We start from the raw sequence: 25,222 nt of genomic DNA on the forward strand, positions 1-25,222 counted from the left end.
CCTATTTCAGTAGCTTATTACCACTTAATGACAGAGGATAGCTTCCAGGAAAAGTACTATAATACATCGAAAAGGGGACTTTTAACTGTATCTGGTAGAATTCCAAAGCACTTAACACCCACTAGGGTCAACGCGGTGACTCCCATCCTACTGAAGTGCAGCCACTTCTGGCCTGGAGCGCAGCTGCTGGTTAACAGCTGTCCAACCTCAGCGCTCCCGACTCGAGACCTTTAAGAGGAGCTCACCGCACCCAATTAAATAACATATATCGTTAGTTTCAAATCACGCTTCTTGTGTCCTGCAAATTTATCTGGAACGGAGAGAAGTACCTCGTGCTTCTCGGGACTTCAACAACTCGGTTTTGGCAATTTTCTTCCCACTTCTTTATCCCTTTCTCCCTTTCTCTTTCCCCCCATGTACCACTCTATTTAATCTGCCAGACGGAACAATTTAGCCTTTTTCTACTGAAGGACCGGAGGAAGAGAGAGTTAGAGAACTGGACTTGGGGAGGAGCGGTGGTGTTAAACATTTACCGGGAGAGGGGAAGGGCCGGGTGCGCGAACAAAACCCCCTGGCAACCTTCCTCCAAGCGTGCAGCCCGAACTCCCGGTTCCCCCGCCTCGGGCAGGGCCGGACTGCCCAAGGCAGAGGCTAGCAGAGGAAGGAGGACCGGAGCCCCCATTCGCACCTTCCCCCACTCCAGCCGGATTTCCCCCGAACTCGCACAGGCGCTGGCCTCCGGACAGCCGCCGGCCCGCGGATTCCCGCGGGAGGAGGGCGAGCCGAAGCCCAGCGGCCACCCGGATTGTTACGCGCATTCAACTCCGCGGAGTGCGAGGCGCTGGGGTGCAGCGGTGTCTCTGCCCGGCGCCACCCGGATCCCCGCGTGGGAAGCGGCTCAACGGCGAAAGCAGCAGGGGCCCGTGGTCTCCCGGCCGGCAGCCCGCGTTCTTCCGGCCAGCCCCCCGCAAGGGGGAGGGGCGCCGACGGCGCGTTCTCGGGGCCCCGCGGCCGGCGGAAGGGCCGCGCATCGCGGAAGCGCGGCAGCAGCTGAAGATCAGCTGCTGGAGGAGGCGGAGAAGCAGAGGGAGGAGCCTCGGGGGGAAGGAGAGGGAGGGGACCGTCAGGAAGCCGCGAACGCCGCCGAGTGTCTGCACACCTCGCTCTGCCTGCCATGGCTGGTTAAAGAACCATCCGGATCGCAGCGCGGGGGGAGGGCCGGGTGGGGGGAGCGGCGGCCGCGCGTGAGGCCGAGGGAGGGGCGGCGGCGCGAGCGGCGGCGGCGGTTCCAGCATGAAGAGGAGAACTGGCCTGGGGGGCAGCATGAGGTCAGTGGTGGGCTTCTTGTCCCAGCGGGGCTTGCATGGGGACCCCCTGCTCACTCAGGACTTTCAGAGGAGACGCCTGCGGGGCTGCAGAAACCTCTACAAGAAGGACCTCCTCGGCCACTTCGGCTGTGTCAATGCCATTGAATTCTCCAACAATGGAGGCCAGTGGCTGGTCTCAGGTAAATCAACCCCCTTCCCCTCCCCGCACCCTCCCAGCCTCCCCCTCTCGCTCTCCCCCGTCACCCTCCTCCTGCCCTCTGTCCCCACCCCCTCCCTTTCTCAACCCCCTTCTGCGGTAGGAAGGTTTGGTGTCAAATTAAAACCATTGCAGGGGGAGGGGAAGGACAGGATGTCTTCTATAAAAAAGACCTAAAATGGTTGACAGCTCCTTAATTCGCTTTATCCCAAGTGCAAAGTGATCTCTTCTGATGCCTGCCCCGAAAGTGTGGGTCGGGGAGGGGGGCGAGGTTACCGCTCGACAAAGTTTGACGGCAAACTCTTCCTCCGCGTACTTTAAAAGGTGCTGGGGGCATTTTGGGGATGTGGAGGGGGAGGAGGCCGAGGAGCGCCGGAGGCAAGGGGGAGCTGCAGCTCCCGTCGCCGGCGTCAAGGAAAAGGGGTCTTGGGGCTGGAAAGCGGGCGGTGACAGACCCGGATGCCGAGGGGCCGGGGGCTGCGACCCGGGGGCTGGCGGGGTCTGCAGAGGGGAGGTGACTGGCGACGGTAGGGCCGCGGTGGGCCGCCCCCCTTGGCGCTCTTAGGGGCCCAGCACCATCGCCTTTCGTTCGGTTGTGGCCTCTTCTGCGTCTTGTTTTTAATACGGTTTGGAGAGTGGCGAGGGCTGTGGAGGCTAAAGGGCACCAGCCTGAACTTGAATGCGCAACTTGTGAGGCAGGGGGTAGGGGGGGTCCCCGGGAGACTTGTTGGCGGGAGCCCGGCGCCCCGCACCCTGTTTCCTGCGGCCGCTGTTGCAAGTGGTCTCTGCTTCTCCTCCCTGTCGCCCAGACCGGCCTGGTTGCCCCCGGGCTCTCCCTCTGGTTTGGGGAAAGTGGCGAAATCGAGGCCGGGGCTCCGGCCGGGCGGTGTAGGCCTCGCTCTCCCGGGGCTCCTAGCGACAGGCAGCTGAATCGATAGCCTATTGCTCCCGGGGAGGCCCGGGCCCCGCGGGCCGCGGCGACAGCTGCCCCCGGGGAGGTGCGCCTGCTGCCGGTGGGGGCGCTCGCCGCCGTTGTCCCCTCCTCCCTGGGGTCGCGGGCCCAGGGCAGGGGCGGGTGGGAATGGACCTACGTGAGGGCTAGGGGGCGGCTCCCCGAAACCTGGCTCAGGGGAGGGGGGTGAAGACGACTGACTGGGCGTTCCTGCTTGGCTGCTGCCCTCTTCTGTCCCTTTTCCTATATTGGGAGGGATGAAGGGGGAGCCCAGCCCTGGACGTGGCGCTTAGCTTCACCCAGGTCGGTCCCCGAGTGGCTTTCTAATTTATGTCAGCAGCTCGCCAGAAACTTCTGGGATCATGGCAAAGCATCCGTCTTCGCGAGTAACCGTCTGAAGTGACACGGGGCGTACAGTCCAATTTGGGGGTAGCAAAGAGAAAGATCTTCTGTGATCATTTTATGATAAACCTTCTGGGGTCTGTCCAGAACTGACGTGACTTTTGTACCCCAGATCGTTTTCTCTTTGACTAGGTAGATTTTGGCCCTAGATCATCTGCTGAAGAAATCTGATCTTTCAGACGAAAGCTTCCTTCCCCCACACCACTATGTAAAATTTTATCAAATAAATTTCAAGAGCAAAAGTGAGGGAAGACTTCTTCTTTAAAGACCTAGCTACCAGTTTCCCCGCTACTGTTTTTTATGTATTCATAAAACTCCTGATGTATTCCAACAGAGAAGTTCCCAGACATAAGTAAACTTTACCTACTGAGTGAGGGAATTTGGGGGTACTCTTTTGGAGACAACTGAACTAATCATGTTAATGGAATTGTGAGTAGTCACAGGTTGCCCAGCTTGACACGCCTTTATTTATGTATTTATTTGAGACAGGGTCTCACTCTGTTGCCCAGGCTGGAGTGCAGTAGGCTATCACTGCTTACTGCAGCCTTGACCTTCCAGGCTCAAGCTAACCTCCCACCTCAGCCTCCCAAGTAGCTGGGACTACAGGCAGGTGCCATCATGCCCGGCTAATTTTTAAATTTTTTTTTTTGTAAAGGTGGAGTCTCCCTGTGTTGCCCAGGCTAGTCTTGAACTCTTGGCCTCAAGTAATTCTCCTGTCTCACCCCATAAAGTGCTGAGATTACAAGCGTGAGCCACCATGCCTAGCTCAAACTTTTTAAAAAATAACAAATTTATTGAGATAATTTCCCTGCCATATAATTTATCTATTTGAAGTTACATTTTGAAAAGCACTAAAAAGTTCCCTCCATTCGCTACCAGTTATTACTCCTTTTATCCTTGGGCAGGACGCTCCCCTATATCTTAAATGAACTCTATTTTCTCTAGTCTTGGCCAGGTCATTTCCTTTATCTTAATTTTAGCTTGTAAAAGAGGAAAGTCCTTTCCACAAGGGAGGCTCTGGCAGACCTTTCGATTCTGGGTATTTATTTCCTTACTTTTCTAGGCTTGTGGTGCCCATCTCCATCAGTACTTCCTGGGTTCCAGCCTTCTTTGCCCCTTGCTCCTCCTCCTTCCCCTCATACTCCCTCTAGCTCAGTTCTTCCTGTTCCCTCTTTATCTACTCCTGTTCCTGTTCTTAATCCTATCAGCAGGCTATTCCACCGCTCCTCCAGTTTGGCTAAGATACACCTAGCTTTTCCTGTTTGTTCCTTGGATATAGAGTTTTTGTTTAAAGCCTTTTTAGCTATTTACCTTCCATTATGAGTATACAGCTGTGTTAACAGAAAGTTCCTCCTGTTTGCTTCAGATAAGGAAGCCCCCTTTGGGAGTCCTAATATACCTTAACTTGTTAAAGCTAATTACATTTTGTTCTGGGAAGTCCTTCGATAATTTTCCCAAGTTTAAAACTAGTGTCATGTTTATATATTTTTTTCTTATCTATCTTTGTCTCTCATTAGCAGTCAGCACCTGAGTGGGGGGAGCACAGTATTCTGAGGCTAATGCTATGTATCCCCAATGTTGTAATGTGGTGGGATGCCAGACTCTGGGATGGTAATGAGATTACTTTTATGCATTTTGTTGTTCTTGTGTCTTGTCTGGATTGGAAAGCCCTTAGAGAGCTGTGATTAAAATGATAGATTGTTCATTGTTTTCATTTCATAATTGGGCAGGCTCACATTTCTGGTAACTGACACATACTACTTGACAGAATTAACTTAGACCCAGAGCAGAAATAATATTTGCATGATTCCTGTGGCTGGGTAAAGTACTATTAGTTAATAATACATCCCTTTTCTGTTCCAACAGTATCCCCTGTTCCAGGGCACAGTGAGGCCAGCAGATATTGAGTAAACCAGAGAAAATCAGGAAGAAGAAAAGGTGCTGTGCTTGGAAGTGAAATTATGACAGCAACAAGTGGAGAAATGGTTATTTGACACGTTAAGATATTTTAACCTAAAAAGTACTTGATTTTTCTTGTTGATGACCAGAAAAAGGCATCGCTGTGATACTGTGTTAGGCAGTGTGGTATAGCAGACTTGTGGCTAACATCATCGCTGTGTCATTTGTTTATTCTGTGACCTTAGTCAAGTTTCTAAGCCTCTCTGAATGTGTTTTCTGAGGTATACAGTTGGAATATCGGCACCTACCTGAGGGGCTTGTGAGAACTATGTTAGTCAAGGTATAGGTTGGGTGCTGAACAGAGTGCCAGGCCTGTCAGAGAAAATACTGAGTTTGTTTTGTTTCTCTTTTGTATTCGTAACACGTGGTGTCATTAATAACAGACAATTGTTCTTACAGTATTGGTAATAGACCAGTGCAGATTAGGCAGACAGGATAGTTTTGTGACTTTTTGATGTGGAATGAGGAGGCGCAATGTGGTGTGGAAAGTGCTTGGGATTTGATGTCATGTGATTTGAGTTGGAGGCTCCACCAGTCACAAAGTGTTTGAATTTAGGTAAGCCCCTTCACTACTCATCTGTAAAATGAGGATAATGATTGCCCTCAAACTGGTAGATGAATGGGGATAGTGAATGGTCAATGAAATGTTATATGTGAAGGTGCTTTATGAACTTGGTTTTGAGTGAACATTACTTTTTTTTTTCTTTTTGAGATGAAGTCTTGCTCAGTTGCCCAGGCTGGAGTGCAGTGGCACGATCTTGGCTCACTGCAACCTCCGCCTCCTGAGTTCAAGCAATTCTCCTGCCTCAGCCTCCCGAGTAGCTGGGATTATAGGTGCGTGCCACCACACCCGGCTAATTTTTGTATTTTTAGTAGAGATGGGGTTTCACCATGTTGACCAGGCTGGTCTCAAACTCCTGATCTCGTGATTCACCCACCTCGGCCTCCCAAAGTGCTGGGATTACAGGCGTGAGCCACCCTACCCAGCCCGTGAACATTACTTTTTATAAAGACTAGCTTATACTTGATGATTGTAGTCTCTTCTTAGAATATTTATGTGTGTTAGTCCTTTGAGGGATGGCGAACAACATTGTATGTTGAAGCGACACAAGAGATCCTAACAACATCAATGAGGTTACAGTAGTACACATATTTAGGGTATATCTCAGGTTTACCTTTTAGGTCTTTGGTTGCATCTAGTACTCTAAATTGCTCTCATTGCCTCCTCTTATGCTTTTCCTTTTTCCCAGAATGGGATCCTTTATATGTTTGTTTAAAGTTTTTTTTTTTTTTTTTTTGCGAAGAAAATGAACATCTTTTAGAGCTCTGATTAGATGACCAATCAGAATGTATCTCTATGTGCATTCGACTTGGATTGTTACTCCGCCTTTTTATATGTTGTAAAGGGTTTGTGCAGATCATCTGAGCAGTAAACAAAAACAAAGATTTGGCTGTTTGGAATTAGAGTGGCTATAATATTATTTCCCCTGAATCGAGATTTAAGGCATTGGAACTTGTAGAACTAGCAGAATAACCTGTAAGTATGAAGTTTTTAGTTATAGTGACTAAATATAGGAAGAGTGCCTTCAGAAGTTTTTCAAATAGCATGAGCAACTATGATGTTTCAAGGTATTAATTATGTAGGAGTTGTGAATGGGGAGAGGCATTTAGTTGCTTGGTCATAATACTTACAAATGGGGATAACTATTTAGCCTATTTCTAGTTCAAATGGGTTTCTGACCATATTGATCATTTTAAGGATCCATAATATATAGAGAGAGACTTTGGAGTATGAACCCTGAAGTTAGACTGCCTGGGGTGAATACCAACCCAGCTACTTGGTCACTTATCCTCTCTTGTCTGTTTCCTCACCCATGTAATAAGGATAATAATACCCTACAGGGTTGTAGTAAGGATTGAATGAAATAACATTTGTAAAGTTCTTAGCACAAGGGCCTAACCCATGCTGTTGCTGCTGCTGCTGCAACTGTTGTTTCCCTTGAATATCAGGAAAGGCTTTTAGGAGATTGATACTTTCATCATCTAGCATATACTGCACATGGCACAGTACACCATGAAAAATTGAGAAAGATCTCCATGAGGTCAACTGTTCAAAATACTTTGTGAATAAGCTTAACCAGTACTGTCATCAAAGAGTATTTTTAAGCATTGAATAATAGCTATGATTATACCTATATGCTTAATTTGAACCTGTTAATTAATGGTCATTTCCTGTTTCCCAATCACTAGTTTATATCATGTTTTATGAAATCAGTTTTTTGTAAATAAATTAGTCTAAAAGCACATTATCTGCAGGTAAGGTGTTTGGCTTTAGCCAGTTAAATAAAGCCTGACTTTATTAAAGCTGTTCATTTAATTAGAATGAATTTCTTGGTTCTGTGGTTACATATCAGGAGAAATATGGCCAGTGATAGAGCAGGTTTCTGACTTTGAAAAGCTTTCATAGTATAGACGTTTTAACAAGGTAATTGAGGAATTAATTTTCAAATTTTCTTCTGGCCTTTTCTATTTACTGATAATTCATTGCTGTGAAGGTATTAAATTTTATTATTTGGTCTATTTATTAGTTCAACAAATAGTTTTTGGGTGCATACTATTTGTAAGACAGGAGCTATGAGAGCAGGAATGATGAATCAGATATAAATTATGTTTTCAAAAAGCTGGCGTTTTAGGAGTGTTCAGTTCTCATTTGTAATCTTTCATGACCTTTTAAAATGTATCCCCTCTACCTTATTATACTTTAATAGATATTTGTTTTTTCTCTGGTTTGCTATACTTAATACAGCAAAAATGCCGATGCCTGTGAGATTTGATGGGAAAGAAAGAAGGCCTGTAGAGATGGCCCTGAGGAACTTTGCTATGAAAAATTGTAAGGATCATGTCATAAGGATAAAGTAATGTGAATATTTATAGATACACATTATTTGTCCTACTTGTTCTTTAGTCAGCTAGTTGATACCTATCAAAGGTTGGCAAATTTAGATTTATGCCAGGGTTTGTTACTTCTGCTTTAAAATAACCTAGTGAGATTTAGCTGATGATCATCAGTCACATTAGACATTATTATTAACACATCAAAAAGTTGTCCTTGTGTTCAGTATTGTTCAAAGGATCATTTTTAATTTGATTTATGCCAATGTGTTTTTGATTGCTAAGATTTCCTAAAGACTCAGTGTTCAGCCTGCTTCCAGACGGGCGAGGAGACTCGTGGTCTGGTTCTTGGACTTGCCTAACAGCATGGCTCCTAAACGCCAGTCTCCACTCCTGCCTCAAAAGAAGAAACCAAGACCACCACGTGCTTTGGGACCGGAGGAGACATCGGCCTCTGCAGGCTTGCCAAAGAAGGGAGAAATAGAACAGCAAGAGCAATTGAACACATTGATGAAGTACAAAATGAAATAGACAGACTTAATGAACAAGCCAGTGAGGAGATTTTGAAAGTAGAACAGAAATATAACAAACTCCGCCAACCATTTTTTCAAAAGAGGTCAGAGTTGATCACCAAAATCCTAAATTTTTGGGTAACATTTGTCAACCATCCACAAGTGTCTGCACTGCTTGGGGAGGAAGAAGACGAGGCACTGCATTATTTGACCAGAGTTGAAGTAACAGAATTTGAAGATATTAAATCAGGTTACAGAACAGATTTTTATTTTGATGAAAATCCTTACTTTGAAAATAAAGTTCTCTCCAAAGAATTTCATCTGAATGAGAGTGGTGGTCCATCTTCAAAGTCCACCGAAATCAAATGGAAATCTGGAAAGGATTTGACGAAATGTTCAAGTCAAATGCAGAATAAAGTCAGCAGGAAGAGGCAGCATGAGGAACCAGAGAGCTTCTTTACCTGGTTTACTGACCATTCTGATGCAGGTGCTGATGCGTTAGGAGAGGTCATCAAAGATGGTATTTGGCCAAACTCATTACAGTACTACTTGATTCCTGATATGGATGATGAAGAAGGAGAAGGAGAAGATGATGATGATGAAGAGGAGGAAGGATTAGAAGATATTGATGAGGAAGGGGATGAGGATGAAGGTGATGAAGATGATGATGAAGGGGAGGAAGGAGAGGAAGATGAAGGAGAAGATGACTAATAGAACACTGATGGATTCCAACCTTCCTTTTTTAAAATTTTCTCCAGTCCCTGGGAGCAAGTTGCAGTCTTTTCTTTTTTTTTTTTCCTCTTGTGCTCAGTCGCCCAGTTCTTGAGGTCTCTTTTCTGTACTCCATGGTTCTCAACTTATTTGGGGGGAAATACCTTGAGCAGAATACAATGGGAAAAGAGTCTCTACCTCTTTCTGTTCGAAGTTCATTTTTATCCCTTCCTGTCTGAACAAAAACTGTATGGAATCAACACCACCGAGCTCTGTGGGAAGAAAGAAAGCCCTGCTCCCTTTGCTCTGCTGGAGGGTGCTAGGCCCCTGTGTAGCAGTGCATAGAATTCTAGCTTTTTGGCCGGGCGCGGTGGCTTACACCTTTAATCCCCGCACTTTGGGAGGCCGAGGCAGGCGGATCACAAGGTCAGGAGATCAAGACCATCCTGGCGAACACGGTGAAACCCTGTTTCTACTAAAAATACAAAAAATTAGCCAGGCGTGGTGGCGGGCCCCTGTAGTCCCAGCTACTCGAGAGGCTCAAGCAGGAGAATGGTGTGAACCTGGGAGGCGGAGGTTGCAGCGAGCTGAGATCGCGCCACTGCACTCCAGCCTGCGCGACAGAGCCAGACTTTGTCTCAAAAAAAAAAAAAAAAAATAGAATTCTAGCTTTTTTCCTCCTTCTCTGTATGTTGGGCTCAGAGAGTACACTGTGTCTCGATATGAATGTGGACAGTTAGCATTTACCAACGTATATGTGTCTACTTTCTCTTGTTTAAAAAAAAAAAAAGACTTTAAAAAATGGGGTTATAGAAGGTCAGCAAAGGGTGGATTTGAGATGTTTGGGTGGGTTAAGTGGGCATTTTGACAACATGGCTTCTCCTTTGGCATGTTTAATTGTGATATTTGACAGACATCCTTGCAGTTTAAGATGACATTTTTAAAAATAAATTCTCTCCTAATGATGACTTGAGCCCTGCCACTCAATGGGAGAATCAGCAGAACCTGTAGGATCTTATTTGGAATTGACATTCTTTATTGTAATTTTGTTCCTGTTTATTTTTAAATTTTCTTTTTGTTTCACTGGAAAGGAAAAATGATGCTCAGTTTTAAACATTCAAAGTGTACAAATTGCTTTGTTACAATAAAACTAAATGTGTACACACACACACACACACACACACACAAAAGATTTGCTAAAGAGAGCAGTAGTCCTCAATTACGTATTCTGGCCAGCACATTGAAAGGAAATGTCAGCCCAGGTACAAGCATGTGCTTATTCACTGATTATTGATGGATTTGGTTGTAAAGTACAGTTGGAGTCATTTAGATCAGAGAAACTTTATTGACTAGTAAAACTTGTCACACAAATACCTACTGCTCTCTGAATTCCAAGTTAAGAAGTAGGTACATTTATTTTCTCATGCATTGATCAAGGCAAAGAGAGCATAAGTTTATAAGGGCACTTCCATTGCTAATAAACGTGGCACTTAATTTTGATCTCTGTTTTCTTTTTATGGTCTTAAGAAAGAAGAAACTAATTGCTTTTCTTATTTTAATCTGAATTTACATACTCAAGGGTGAAATGAAAGTCTTTTAAAGTTAAAGGAAATAAAATCCTAATTCAGATGAAGATTACCTAGATTAAGAAGGAATCAGTTGTTTTCAATTTTTGTTGCCTCACATTATTTAAAAAATATTCTTACATATAAAATAACTGAATATTAAATAGTTTGAATTAACCCTTACATTATTGTGGGAATATGAAATTCTATTTCTTTTCTACTCAATTCTCTGTCCTTTAAATTTTTTGATTTTCTTATGTTGCTATAGTATGGGAAAGTAAAATTTTTTTTTTATTTTCAGTTATAAAAATTAGGTTACCATTTGCCAAAGTTTGGGTATGTTAGATGAATTTAGGTAATCTTTGAGTGAATATTTAAAGTTTGGTAATTTATCTTTAGATACATTAGAAAAATTAACTAAAACCATAAAATACTTTTAACGGTTTTATTACTTAAAGTGAGGTTAAATTTTTAAGTAAATTAAGGCCAGGTGCAGTAGCTCACACCTGTAATCCCAGCACTTTGGGAGGCAGAGGCAGGAGGATCACTTGAGCCCAGGACTTTGAGATCAGCCTGGTCAACATAGCGAGACCCTATCTCTACCAAAAATTTTAAAACTAACTGGGTATGGGGGCATGCGCCTTTAGTCCCAGCTATGCTGGAGGCTGAGATAGGAGGATTGCTTGAGCCCGGAAGGTCAAGGCTGCAGTGAGCCATCATTATGCAAGTCAATTTAAAGAAAAACAATAAAGGTGTTATGTGGATATGGCAAAAATGAAAAGATGATCAAGATTGAAGCTTGTGAAATACTGCATTAGGTAACCCTTTTATATCTTCTCTTTTCTGCATGGAATCAGAGAAATGGAAGGATTTTCATTTTACGGGAAAGGGAGCTGAGATCTAGACAAGGTGACTTGCCCAGAGCTGTCTGCATTGTCTTTGGCTCTCAGGACTCTAAGTAGGACTCATTGCTCCCAGGCAGGTGCTGTTTCTCTCTTTTCCCTCTGTAGGCAGGTCACATTTTCTGGATCTGTCCTAAAGAATTGAAAGCTGAATGTTAGCAATTTCTGGAGCACATGTACAACTCTGGTTGCTTCTCTTAAATGATAAATTATATCTCTGTGTTTTGCTGTAAATAAGGGTAACTTGTTTTACTTATGTTTATTTACTCATTAAAATATTTATTGAGTACCCATTTTGTGCCCCTGTAATCTTTTTTTTGTTTTTTGTTTTTGTTTGTTTGTTTGTTTTGAGACGGAGTCCCGCTCTGTTGCCCAGGCTGGATGAAGTGCAGTGGCGCGGCGAGATCTCGGCTCACTGCAAGCTCCATGTGCCGGGTTCACGCCGTTCTTCTGCCTCAGCCTCCCAAGTAGCTGGGACTACAGGCACCCGCCACCACGCCTGGCTAATTTTTTGTATTTTTAGTAGAGACAGAGTTTCACCGTGTTAGCCAGAATGGTCTCAATCTCCTGACGTTGTGATCCACCTGCCTCGGCCTCCTAAAGTGTTGGGATTACAGGCCTAAGCCACCACGCCTGGCCTTGTGCCCCTGTAATCTTAATAACAATGAAAATCATTATTTAACTTTTAGCTTGTAACATGTGCCAGGCCTTCTGCTAAGCACTTTACATGTCTCATTTGCCACTTGGAAAATAGCCAGTGTTACCTGTAGTGTAGAAAGGCAAGGAGATTTGAAGGTTTTGTATTAATTGTCATAAGTGAGTGCTAAAGAATCAAGAAAGGACATTGATAAATTACTGCTGAGAGTTCTGTAATCCAGAGAACAAGCAATGCATTATGGAAAAATAGATATTAGAATTCATTATTTGTGGTTAAAATGAAGTGAAATATGGCTGGTCCGAATGCAATGGTGCTTACAACTAATTGATCACAACCAGTTACGGATTTCTTTGTTCCTTCTCCACTCCTATTCCTTCACTTGACTAGTCATAAAAAAATGAAGTGAAATGTAATTCTAGGGGTGAAAAAATGATTTTTTTATTACCATGATCCATTACTTTATAGAAAATTTGGTTCCGGTAACTGCTTTTCAAGTTTTTGTTTTTCAGTTTTAGTTCTTATTAGTCGCCACTGCCATTATAATATAAGCTTCCCAAAATGTAACTAATTGTTTCACATCCCCTGCTGATCTGCAGCACTCCCCAATGCCTACCAAATTAAGGAATGCCTCGCCCAGTGTTCAACTGAGACATTGCTGTTTGTAAAAAAAAAAAAAAAAAAAAAATGTTTAACAGATTTTCTAAATAGCTAATATTTGATGTCATTTATTTATCAAATGTTATTTGGGGGCATTTCATGTGCCAGGCATATGTAACACTTAAAAGAATCTTTCGTAAGTTAGGGTAGTATTATTATCCTTATCTTAAATATGAGGGAACTGAGGCTTACAGAAGTTAGGTAACTTATGAAAGTTCCCCTTTATGGTGGAGCTAGATTTCCAGGCTGTGTCTGAATATTTTCTGAGACATGCTAACTGCTTTGAAATTTCTACAATGTTATATACATTTTTAAAGGATCTGATTTTTTTCTCCTTCATTCTCCTCTCTTGATGTTATCACTCTTATATTTTGCTCTCTGCAGTTTTTCGCTTGTATATGTAAATGGAGGAAGATGGGTGGGATTGCGAAGATGGGAGTGGGCTTGGAGCCAGTAAGCAAGGTTCTCATCACAGCCACAGTACTTACTCCTCAAGCAGATCTCTCTTGGTGCTAGCACTCACCTCACCTATATTCTGATGTTTGCAGTCATCTAAAGTCTCCTTCTTCCTCACACTCTGTGTATTCCATACATAAACCATGTGAGTAACTCCCACTGGGTTTAACTCCCTACTTTAGTCTAATTAGGAGTAGGTATACTCTAGTTATCAAGTTGGTTTCTGTTGTCTACTAGCCCAACTAAAAGTAAAAACAATATATGTGTATTTACTGAGCCTGTAATTTGAGTTTAATATCTGTCCAAGCCATGCTGAATGATTACATTTGGCTGAATTTCAGTCAACAAATAGGTGTCTTTCCTCATATAATTATACATGGGGAAAAAATACCTGTCTGGGGCACAGATGAATACTGTGCTTCAGGATAAAGTGCTTTTTGGAAGAAAGTGTAAACCTAATATGGGCTGATTTGCCCAGAGAGCGCTAGTGTGGAAGCACTTTTTCATGCACATAGTATCATAAAGGGAAGTGTAACTGCTAGACCAGATGATAAGCCTGTTTAATCCTTAATGAGCTTGAAGCATAGTGTTTTTATAAGTAAGATTTACTTCTGTCACCACAGCTTCACTCTGCTTTTGTGGAAAAGAAGGCATTTCACTTTCATGGTCATTCACTGAATGGGTGAAAAGGAAAGTTGCTGCATTGGTTCTGGTCTTGGACTCAGTTTGCTCTTCCTGTCAGTTTTCTTAAATCAGAGATTTAGGGAAAGACTTGACAATAGTCGTTTGTCACTTTAGTTACCTGATCTTCCCATGCCTTCATGTTCACTTTCCCTGCCACTTTATTCATTCCTTGCAGTGTTGAATACCAGATATTTTTTCTTTTCTTTTTCTTTTTTTCTTTCTTTCTTTCTTTTTTTTTTTTTTTTTTTTTTGAGACAGGATCATGCTCTGTTGCTCAGACCAGAGTGCAATGGCAGTTACGGCTCACTGTAACTTCGACCTTCCATGCTTAAGTGATCTTCCCACCTCAGCCTCCCAAGTAGCTGGGACTGCTGGCATGCACCATCGAGCCCAGCTAATTTTTAAATTTTTCTGTAGAGACAGGGTCTCACTATGTTGCCCAGGCTGGTCTTGAATTACTGGGCCCAAGTGATCCTCCTGCCTTAGCCTTCCAAGGTGCTGGGATTACAGATGTGAGCCACCATGCCTGGCCAGAATACCAGAAATTCTATCATATACCTCTCGGGATACAGAGTTGATAATTCATAGATCAAGTCCATGTGTTCTAGTACTGTTTTCCTATTAGGGCCAGTTTAAAAAATGAAAGTTATATTCCAGAGGGCTGGGATTATGTAGGAGTCATTGAGAAAATGGCATCTGAGGAAATTGACAGGTTTATAATGGATCAACATAGCAGAGATAATGTTGGCAGGAGGACTGATTCCCATATTCCCTTCTGCCTCTGCTGGGGCTTCTGCCAGTTGATAAGATGAGGTAAGATTACCTTATAAGGTTCATTAGGTAACTCTACGTCCCCTGCCTGCCTTGTTGACTGTTGGGATCCTTCATAACCAAGCCGATCATATATCCTGATTTACTTGGGATCATCTGAAACTCTCCCATTGTCCCAGTGTAATTATTAGTGTTCCTTTCATTCTTAAAAAGGTCCTAGTTTAAAGGATAAGTTATATGGTCACCTACTTACAATCATTGAACTGTCTGGTGTGCAAGTAAAACCAAAGCCCCAGTCTCTTAGTTCCTCACATTCACCATGGGATGCCTCTAGGAGAAAAGCCTTTAAGCATCCATTCTCCCTACTTCAGGTCTTTCAGCTTCCACTTTTTTCTTTTCTTCTTTTTTTTTAATTTGAGATGGAGTCTCGCTCTGTGGCCCAGGCTGGAGTGCAGTAGCGTGATCTCAGCTCACTGCAACCTTCACTTCCGGGGTTCAGGTGATTCTCCTGCCTCCATGTCTGGCTAATTTTTGTACTTTTAGTAAAGACGGGGTTTCCCCATGTTGGCCAGGCTGGTCTTTGACGGAGTTCAGTCCCTAGGCGGGGGTGATCCACCCGCCTCGGCCTCCCAAAGTTCTGGGATTACAGGCATGAACCACCGCTCCTGGCCTCAGTTGCCACTTTTAAGGTACCAGATAGAGGCTGAGAAGCAGAGTGGTTAGTCACTTGCCTTTTTATTAGAAAGGAGACAAAAAAGGCCAAAACCATTATGAACATGCCAGATCCAGAGCCTTATGTTACTCCATCCTTTCTATATACATCATCTTGTAGTTCTTATTATACTGTTTACTTGTACTTTTTTTTTTTTTTTTTTACAGTCTTCCAATGGGTTGTTGTTCTTTGTAGAGTTGATTTTGAGAAAGGTATTTTGAGGAATGATTCTCCACTGAATTGAAGTTTTTTCTGAGGAGTGTTTAACTAAAAGTAGATGTGATATTGATATTAAGACCATGTTACAATTATCTGTAAAATATGAATGATAAAAAATAAGAATTAAATAAGAGAAAAATGTTATAGGCTTAATTTTTTGGGATAGCTGTCCAGCACCAGAGTATATTTGGAGTAAAAGTTGGTGCCCTCAAGTGGCCTTGAGAAGAATTTTCAGGAATTGTAGTTTTTCAGGTATATGGCTGTCGAATGTCTTTGTCTTCTCTCTTTCTCTCTCTGTCTCTTTTTTTTTTTTAAAGACAGAGTCTCATTCTGTCTCCCAGGCTGGAGTGCAGTGATGCTCTCTTGACTCACTGCATCCTCCGCCTCCCGGGTTGAAGCAATTCTGGTGCCTCAGCTTCCCAAGTAGCTGAGATTATAGGTGTGCACCACCATGCCCAGCTAATTTGTTGTAGTTTTAGTAGAGATGGGGTCTCTCTACATTGCCCAGGCTGGTCTCAAACCCCTGAGCTCGGCCTCCCAATGTGCTGGGATTACAGGCGTGAGCCACTGCACCCGGCCTCTCTGTCTCCTTCCTTCCTTCCTTCCTTCCTTCCTTCCTTCCTTCCTTCCTTCCTTCCTTCCTTCCTTCCTTCCTTCCTTCCTTCCCCCTCCCTTTTTCTCCCTCCCTCCCTTCTTTCCTTCCTTCCTTCCTTCCCTCCTTCCCTTTTTCTCCCTCCCTCCCTTCTTTCCTACCTTCTCTTTCTCCTTTGTTTCCCTTTCCCTCCCTCCCTCCTCCTTCCCTTCCTTCTCCTTTTCTCTTCTCTCTCTTTTTTTTTTTTTTTTTTTTTTTGAGACAGGGTCTTATTCACTCTGTCAGTGGCGCTGACAGGCTGTAGTGCAGTGGCGTGATCTCAGCTCACTGCGACCTCCACCTCCCGGGTTCAAGCCATTCTCCAGCTAATTTTTTAGTGTTTTTAGTAGAGACAGGGTTTCACCATTTTGGTCAGGCTGGTCTTGAACCCCTGGCCTCAAGTGATTCACCTGCCTCAACGTCCCAAAGTACTGGGATTACAGACATGAGGCACTGTGCCCAAGCCGCCTTTTCTTTTTTTCTTTTCTTTCTTGTAAGACAGAGTCTTGCTTTGTTGTTCAGGATAAAGTGCAGTGGCATGATCATAGCTAACTGAAGCTTCGACCTCCTAGGCTTCATTGATCCTCCTGCCTCAGCCTCCCAAGTAGCTAGGACTATAGATGTGCATCACCACGTCCAGCTAATTTTAATCTCTATGTTGCCCAGGCTGGTCTTGAACTCCTGGCCTCAAGCGATCTTCCCACCCTGCCTCCCAAAGTGTTGGGATTACAAGTGTGAACCACTGCACCTGGATAGAATGTCTTTCTTGTTTTCTTCTTTCTCTCTCTCTCTATTTCTGTTTCTTTCCTTTTTTGAGACAGGGTTATGCTCTGTTGCCCAGGCTGGGGTGCAGTGGTGTGATCACAGCTCACTGCAGCCTCCACCTCCTTGGCTCAAGTGATCCTCCCACCTCAACCTCTGGAATAGCTGGGACTGCAAGCATGTCCCACCATACCTGACTAATTTTTTAAGTTTATTTTTTCTAAAGACGGGGTCTCACCACGTTGCACAGGCTGATTTTGAACTCTTGGGCTCAAACAATCCACCCACCTCAGTCCCCAGGGTGCTGGGATTACAGGCATGAGCCACTGTGCCTGGCCCTAGAATGTCTTTCATGTTGTGAAATGTTTAAGTGATCTGGTTGGAGTCCTGTTTTCACCACTCTTATTTGTGATCTTATGCTTCTGATGTCTCTGTAGAATCATAGAATTTTGTTGCTGGAAAGGACTAATAATCATCTAATAGAAGTCTTTAATTTTACATCTAAGTAAACAAAGGAGCAAAGAGGTAAAGTGATTTGCTCAGTAGGTTACAGCTAGTGAGTAGTACAATCAGGATTAAGCTCTGGGTCTTCTGACCTTTTCCCTCAAAAGGGAAAGTTACAAGGTTCTGCATTTATAAAGGACTTGCTCAAGTAAAGTGTTAAACTCCTAAGTGGCTTACTCTGCCAGTACATTCTGTCTGCAGTTTCATTGCCTGTGAACATGGTTTTGATTAAATTGGTGATGCCCTATTATTTTACAGATGAGTAGGTAGAAATTTTTCAGGGTGGAGGCCAACTGTCACTCTGGTTGAGTCTCCAGTTTTAATTCTCAGCCTGCTGAGCTATAGTTCCTTACTTTGGAAAGTCTTTGTTTCCTTCCAAGAACATTACTCAGAAGGAGGAATTCTTTGCATATCCAGATGCCTGTCAAAATCATGTTACACAACTTCCCCCATTCTGAATTTCCATTCAAGTCTTGTATCTAAATTCCAGTTGTATCTTGGTGTTACAAGTTAAAGCTAAGTGACTAATTGGAACCTTTGAGGATTGCTATGTTCCTTTTTTTTTAAATAGGTGTCTTGACTACGTTGATGGCTTAGCACAGATACCTCATTTATATCACTTGCTGCCACAGATGACTCAAGTGTGTGCTTTGCCTTAGACGTACAGTAGTCCCTCCTCATCTGTGGGGGATGAGTTTCAAGCCCCGCTATGGATGCTTGCAACTGCAGATGGTACTGAACCCTATGTATACTATGTTTTTTCTTATGTATACATACCTATGATAAAATTTAATTTGTAAATTAGGCACAGTAATACATTAACAACAATAGTAATAAAGTAGAACATTTACAATATTATACTGTAATAAAAGTTATGTGAATGTGGTCTCTCTCTCTCAAAATATCTTGACTGTAATATTTTCAGACCCTGGTTGACTTCCGGTAACTGAAACTAGAGAGTGAAATCATGGGCAAAGGGGGTTACTGTACTGGCGAGAAACAAGTGAAGTTTGAGTGTTTGGCAGCTAGCCCCTGATTTAGTCTCAGAGTTGACTACTTTGTTTAAATCTGCTGGTGGGTGGCTGGGTGTAGTGTGCATTCCTAGAAGTGTTAGGGCCTTCACTGATTCAGTCTTTTTAGAATTGCCAAAAAAGAGACAAGAAAGCTTTATTATGTTGTTAATTTTGTGTATATAAGGAATTTTGCAAAAGTCCAGACAGGAAGTGTTCTTATGTACAAAACTAAAAAAGGAATAATCAGAAATTGCTCATAGAATGGATGAAGAGTATTTGATATAATCAGGAGAGCGTAATGTCCAGGTTAGTCCTCTATGGCAGAAGAGGTAAGACTGGAGATGAAGACAATCTGTGATCTGGAAGTACCTGGCAATGCATCGTCCACTAACTTAGTAACTTTCCTTCCTGGTGTTGAGGGCCTAAGAACCTGTTTTTAGTATCACCCAGCTCTATTTAAGGAACTTTTATTCTTGGACATGTCACTAATTCCATCCTTTACTATGGAGAATTGCCTGTTGAAATCATACAAGTCATCAGCATATGGTACTTATAAGATAGGCCCCCCCACCCATTCCTAATTTAAACAACCGTTATGTATTAACTACAGGAAATTTGGAAAATAGATATTTAAAGGAAAAAAGAAGTAATTCCACTTAGGAAGACCATTGTTAATATTTGGAACATGTTGTAGCCTTTTTGATACACATTTAGTATACATATATTAGACATATAATTGAAAGTAGGCCACCTCTGTTATTTTGTAATATTAAGATTAATATTTTAAAACTTAATATTTTTTCATATATCGTTGCATATTCTTTTAAAGCAGGGTTTCTCAACGTGAACATTACTGACATTTTGGGCTGGATAAGTCTTTGTTATGAGGAGCTGTCCTGTGCACTATAGGATATTTAGTAACATTCCTGGCCTCTACCCAGTATATGCCATTAGCAGTTGTGACAACCAAAAATGTCACATATTGTCAAGGATGATTTTCCCTGGGGGAAAAAAATCACCTGGGTTGAAAACCAGTGTCCTAAAGTAACAGTTCTCAAACTGAAAAAATGCTAGTTTTCATAAGCGAAAAAACATTAAATAGTAAAAACAGTATATTTTCCAAAATTAAAAAAATAGCGAGGAGAGTGTCATTGTTACATTTTCCCAAATCTCTGTGTATCTGTCATAATAGGCATTCACATTTAATCTGTTGCAAAATATTGCTTTAGCTGAAGTATATAAAGAAAATTATAGGCTGGGTGCTATGCCTCCTGCCTGTAATTCTAGCAGTTTGGGAGGCTGAGGCGGGAGGATTTCTCTAGTCCAGGAGTTCGAGACCAGCTTGAGCAACATAGCAAGACTCTATCTCTACAAAAAAGAAAAAAATTAGCCAGGCATGGTGATGTGCACCTGTAGTCTCTCAGCTACTCTGGAGGCTGAGGTAGGAGGATCACTTAAGCCTGGGAGGTTGAGGCTGCAGTGAGCTATGTTAGCCCCACTGCACTCCAGCCTGGGTAACAGAGTGGGACCCTGTATCCAAAAAGAAAAAGCTTTACACATCAGTATTTATAAAAGGGAAGAGCATGTTAATGACTTAGATAACTGTATTCTTCCTTAATACTGTATCAAAACTCAACAAGTGGAAGTTTCTTAAAGATTAGTTGCAATGTAGAATATAAAACCGTATCAAATAATTTGTCATAGCCTGTTACATTGTTACATTAAAATCCATTAATCTGTCTTAAACTTTGGGTCTTTCCTCCCATGCATCGTTTTATAATGTCATACATTGATCATTTGGAAAATACTCGTTCACTGAGTTTTTCAGATTTTCCAAATCTTGACACATTTCATTGTATATTTTAAAAAGTCACATCTATTGACATTACCACCAGTCTCATCAGAAGAGCCTCTATGTATTGGGAAGTGGTTACATTCACCATGGTGAATACAATTTTTCCAAAATTTTTATTTTTACTTGAAAGCTTGAATTTTATCATTGGCCGCAAATACTGCCAATTATTTTCTTTGAAGTGACAGGCTCGTCTTATTCATTTTTGAGAAAATATTACCAAATACCCAAGTCTGAATAACCATAGTTTTTCAGTAATTTCAAGTAAAATGTTATTCGTGAAAAAAGCAGCCAGTTCAGTTCACAATGCAAACTATCTCATACATACGTTTTCACAAAATAGGTATTGTTTTTCAGTGTGCAGTAGAAGTGTTTTATGTGTACTTTCCATTTTGTCATACAAAGTATTTAGATGTGTACTCTGGTTGAAATTTGATACAATTATTTTTACTGCTTCATCAAGGCACTCCTGAGTGAATGTGGCATTTGTGTCTTATTGTGAATGAGTGGCAGTTAAAGAATACACTAATGAATAGTACAATTTGCTGTCACTGCCGTAGTGCCAAGGCACCAGTGGTTTTACCCACCATTGCTTTTGCATTGTCAGTACAGTTTCAACACAGTGAAAAAGGCAGATAACATTGTAGTGTTGTTGCGAAAAGAGTTTTGACTTTGCAGACCTTCTGGGATCCATGGAACACACTTTGAGAACAACTGTTCTGAAGCATATTATGACATCGTATCCTTTCAAGTGTCTATATCAGAATTTAACCAATTCTGTCTTGTTTCTTCTTTTTTTTTTTTTTTTTTTTTTTTTTGCTTTTATCACAATCCTTGTAGCTAAATTCAAGGGCAAAAATATTTTCCCTTAGAATAATATCTTTAGAAGTGGAATTCTGAGTCAATGGGTATGAATATTTTTTATATTTTTAAGATACATTTGATATATATCACCCAATCACCCAATTGTCCTCCAAGATGGTTAAACCAACTTATTTACACTTGTACCAATGTATTATGAGACTGCATCGTGGCTACAGATGGGCATTATTTTATCTTAACCAATTCAGTCAGAATATTGGCATCATCTAAAAAGCGTATTATGACTTCTTATACAACTGGCCTTGATTACTAGTGAGTCTGAATATTTTAAAGTTTTGGCCATTTTGTAGTCTTCCTTTAGACCGATTACAGTGCAACTGATTAGGTTGTAACTTTCTTTGTTAAAACAGTCACATTCTCCTAATTCCTTTTGAGATTATTCCCTAGTTAACCCTGTTTGCATTTGGGTGTATATCAAATTGCAGCCTCTGATTTAGAGTCCCTCTCTTAAGGAGGTCGTAAATGTGCCTTTCTCCAAATTTCAGAAGTTTGAGCCCCACGTTTTTCACTTTTGTTATATTTAAGGAGTATCACCTGTGCTATTAACATTTTTTTCTAAGTTGATTTTCCTTATAAACAGTATTTGAAAGGAAACTTGATATTACTATAAAGTCTACTAAGTCACGGTTTTATGTGCTAGTTGTTTTTTTCTAGTACACCTTAAAATACATAATTATTAAAATCATTTCTGTCTAAAATCATCCAGTGGCCTTTGTTTACCACACTTTAGGAAGAGCAGGGGCTTTGGACTCAAACATCTTGGATTTGAATCCCACTCTGCTTGTAACTAGTGGTGTGCTCTTGGGCAGGTGAGTCTAACCTCTTTGTGCTTCAGTTTCCTCACTGGCAAAATGGGGATGTTCAAAGATGAACTCTTAGGTGCCTTACATCTCTACTCTGTGACTCTGGTATAAGAAGAAAGGGATATTTGAATATTTGTGGATTTCTTTCTCTGTTTCTGATCAGGAATTAGAGACATTGTCTAGGGTTAGTATTTCAAAACCCTAACTTGATTAAATTCCACTGCTATTAGTCATCTGATTTTGGAGAAACCATTTCATTTTATGGGGCTCTAACTGTCTAGTTAGGGTATTACTGCTGCTTTAATACTTCCTATTTATTGTAAAGTACTTCTAGCTAGGAGCTAAGGCAAGCCAGGACCTCACTTTTAACATGTTTAAAATGGGGATAATGTTTCTGTTCTACTTACCTCATTAGAGACATGGAAAAATGAGATAATAGGTAGATAAGTGGACTCAGCTTTTAGCAGAAGGGTACTAGGTAAAGATAGGGTGTCAGCAAAAGTAATGCCTGTAGATGTTATCCCTTCTATAGATACTTCTGTAGTGAAGAGCAACATACGTGTGACACCACCTCTCCTATCTCTCCAGACCTGCCTGTACCCCTCCCTCTTCCCTGCCTACTGGTTTCGATTTGGGAAGTGCCATTGAACAGCAGTTTTGTGACCTTGGGCAAATCACTCAACCTTAACTATCCGTGGGCCAAAAATTGGGAGATCTGACAACCTTGAGTCTGTATTTCTCTATGGCAACAACTGGCTAGAGCTGAATGGTGGCTTATCTTTTAAAAATACAGATATATTCTTCAGTCTGTCACTTAATCTGGCAAGTCTGACTCATTTACTTTGCTGCCTGGCCTCTTTGTGAGGCTGGATTGCATTATGGTAAGGAGCATGGTTTCTGGAGCCACATTACCTAGATTCAGATCCCAACAATGACTGTTGGTAGCTGTGTACCCCTTCATATTATGTAGCTTTTCTGTAGTTTCATGTGAATTCCTACTTCGTGGGGTTGTTTAAAGGATTGGAAGAGCCACTACATATAAGACCCTTAGGATAGTCCCTGACCCAGAGTAAACTTAACTGATATTAGTTGTTTGAGTTCAAATAGCATAATAATTAGCTGACATTTATCTAGCTCTTAATATGTATCAGGCACTGGTCCAAGTCTTTCACACAGATCTATCTCATTAATCCTAAAGGTAATACTGTGAAATAGGTAGTGTTGTTTTCTCAGTTTTACAGATGGAAAGACTATAATTTAGAGAAGTTAAGTAACCTATCTAAAGGCACACAGCTAGTAGGTGCCGGCAACATTGAGAGTTGACCCTGTGTTTGTATATCCTAATCCTGTGGGTTTTTTCTTATTATTCTTTCCTGTGTCTTACTACATGGAGACTAAGCCTGTGGGTTTGAATGCTGTGCTGTGCTATGCTGCCCCACATTATATCCACCTCTAAAATAGGTCTAATCACAGAAGTGGCTGACTTGAGTAAATACAGCTTAGCGCTCTTAATGTTTTTGTAAGTGATTTGAGGAGAGAATGAATATAAAATTTCCAAAATTTATATATGATGTTAGTTCCTTCAGGCAGTGAAATGCAAAACAATAGGAGATAAATAAACTACAGAAAACTTTTTTGGGCTGGATGGGGTGAGTGAATAGAAAAATGGTAACTGAATTTCAGGGTAGGTACTCATGAAGAAAGATAAACTGTTTGTAGAATGATGTGCTCCAAGATACTTAATAAGGACTTGAGAGTTATTTTAGGCTACTATTTGAAGGTTAAAAAGGCCAGCAAACATTTCACACCCATTAGGATGCTATTATCCAAAAAAGCAAAGAATAAAAAGAGTTGGCAAGGATATGGAGAAATTGGAACTCTTGTACATTGTTGGTGAGAATATAAAATGGGACAGCCACTGTGGAAAACAGTATGGCAATTCCTCAGAAAGTTAAAAACAGAATTACCATATGGATCCAGCAATTTCACTTCTGGTTATATACCCAAAAGAATTTAAAGTAGGGGCTCAAACAGATATTTGTACACTAATGTTCAGAGTGGCATTATTCACAATAACTGAAAGGTAGAAGCAACCCAAGGGTCCATCAGTGGATGAATAGATAAACAAAGTGTAGTCTATACATACAATGAAATATTATTATTCAGCCTTACAAAGGAATGAAATTGACACACACTACAGCGTGGATAAACCTTGAAGACATTGTGCTAAGTGAATGGTGTCTAGAGGGAGAATGGCAGTTGTCAGCGGGAAGGGGTAGTTCTGGAAATAAAGTGTGGTGAGGGTTGCACAACAATGTGAAAATGTGAATGTAGTTAATGCCACAAAACTCTATACTTAAAAACAGGTAAAATCATTAAAATGAAAAAAAAAAAAAAAAAAAAAGACTGGAAAGTGCTTTTCTTCCTTGTGTAAAGCTCCAGAACATTCCTTATTTGGAATGCTAGGTGCTGTTCTGTCCTCTGCATGTTGGTAGAATGGATACAACTTAGTTTTAGGCTCCAGGCCCAGCTCTTTGGATTATTAGCAAGTCATTTTATAATCTCTGATATGTGTCTAGAAAAAGGGCCCACATAATCCTTACCTCACAAGTGAGGATAAAATGGATATGTATGTGACTGAATTTCTATACAAATGTCAATTATTTTCAACTTTGGAAAAATAACAAAACAGACTTATTTTCCATCCACTGACGTAGCTGGGCTGTGTGTCACACAGACTGTGCCTCTGTAATGCGCTGCAGCTTCTTGGAGCTTAGGAGAGGTATAGTTAACACAAAAGGAGGTTTGGTCTTACACAGTACACTCACTGAAGAGGAATAAATGGGCTGAGAAGAAAGCCAGGCTGAATGATTTTCCTTTAGTCTTCACAGTCGTTTAAAAAAAAAAAAAAAGAAAGAAAAAACTTCAGCAATATAAAAGGGTATTAAGTAAAATTGCTATCTGCAAGAGATGACCTCTGCTAACCATTTTGCATCTGTCTTTGTATGTATAAATTTGTGTATGTTTTTGTGTAATTGTATCATACTATTCATATTCTTAATGCTACCTAAAACAAGGTTTGAAAAATTAGGACAAATTCATGGGTGATACTTTAGGGACACAAGGACATTTTGAGAGCTGTGTGCACCTAATGTATATCACACTAGGCTAAATGTTTTTGCAGACGTTATCTCACAAC

General features: G+C 41.6%; 1 protein-coding gene and 1 pseudogene across 6 annotated transcripts in view; both read left to right on the forward strand.

Annotated features, from left to right (window-relative positions):
* Positions 1-852: 852 nt before the first annotated feature.
* DCAF5 (DDB1 and CUL4 associated factor 5) overlaps positions 853-25,222 on the forward strand; it is a 109,852-nt gene continuing 85,482 nt past the window's right edge. The window contains exon 1 of one of the 5 annotated variants that reach the window (XM_050797334.1): positions 853-1,507. In XM_050797334.1, coding sequence (XP_050653291.1) covers positions 1,294-1,507 — 214 coding nt within the window. In that variant the 5' untranslated portion in view covers positions 853-1,293. Of the gene's footprint in view, positions 1,508-1,573; positions 1,849-25,222 lie in introns of those variants that run through there. The other 4 variants (XM_050797336.1, XM_050797339.1, XM_050797337.1 and 1 more) reach the window with 4 other exon arrangements.
* Positions 2,611-25,099, forward strand: LOC126958782 (protein SET-like; annotated as a pseudogene). Its single transcript, XR_007727295.1, has 2 exons — positions 2,611-21,246; positions 21,951-25,099. The product of XR_007727295.1 is annotated as a protein SET-like (transcript).

The sequence above is a fragment of the Macaca thibetana genome, chromosome 7, assembly GCF_024542745.1.
Source record: "Macaca thibetana thibetana isolate TM-01 chromosome 7, ASM2454274v1, whole genome shotgun sequence".
Taxonomy (NCBI): domain Eukaryota; kingdom Metazoa; phylum Chordata; class Mammalia; order Primates; family Cercopithecidae; genus Macaca; species Macaca thibetana.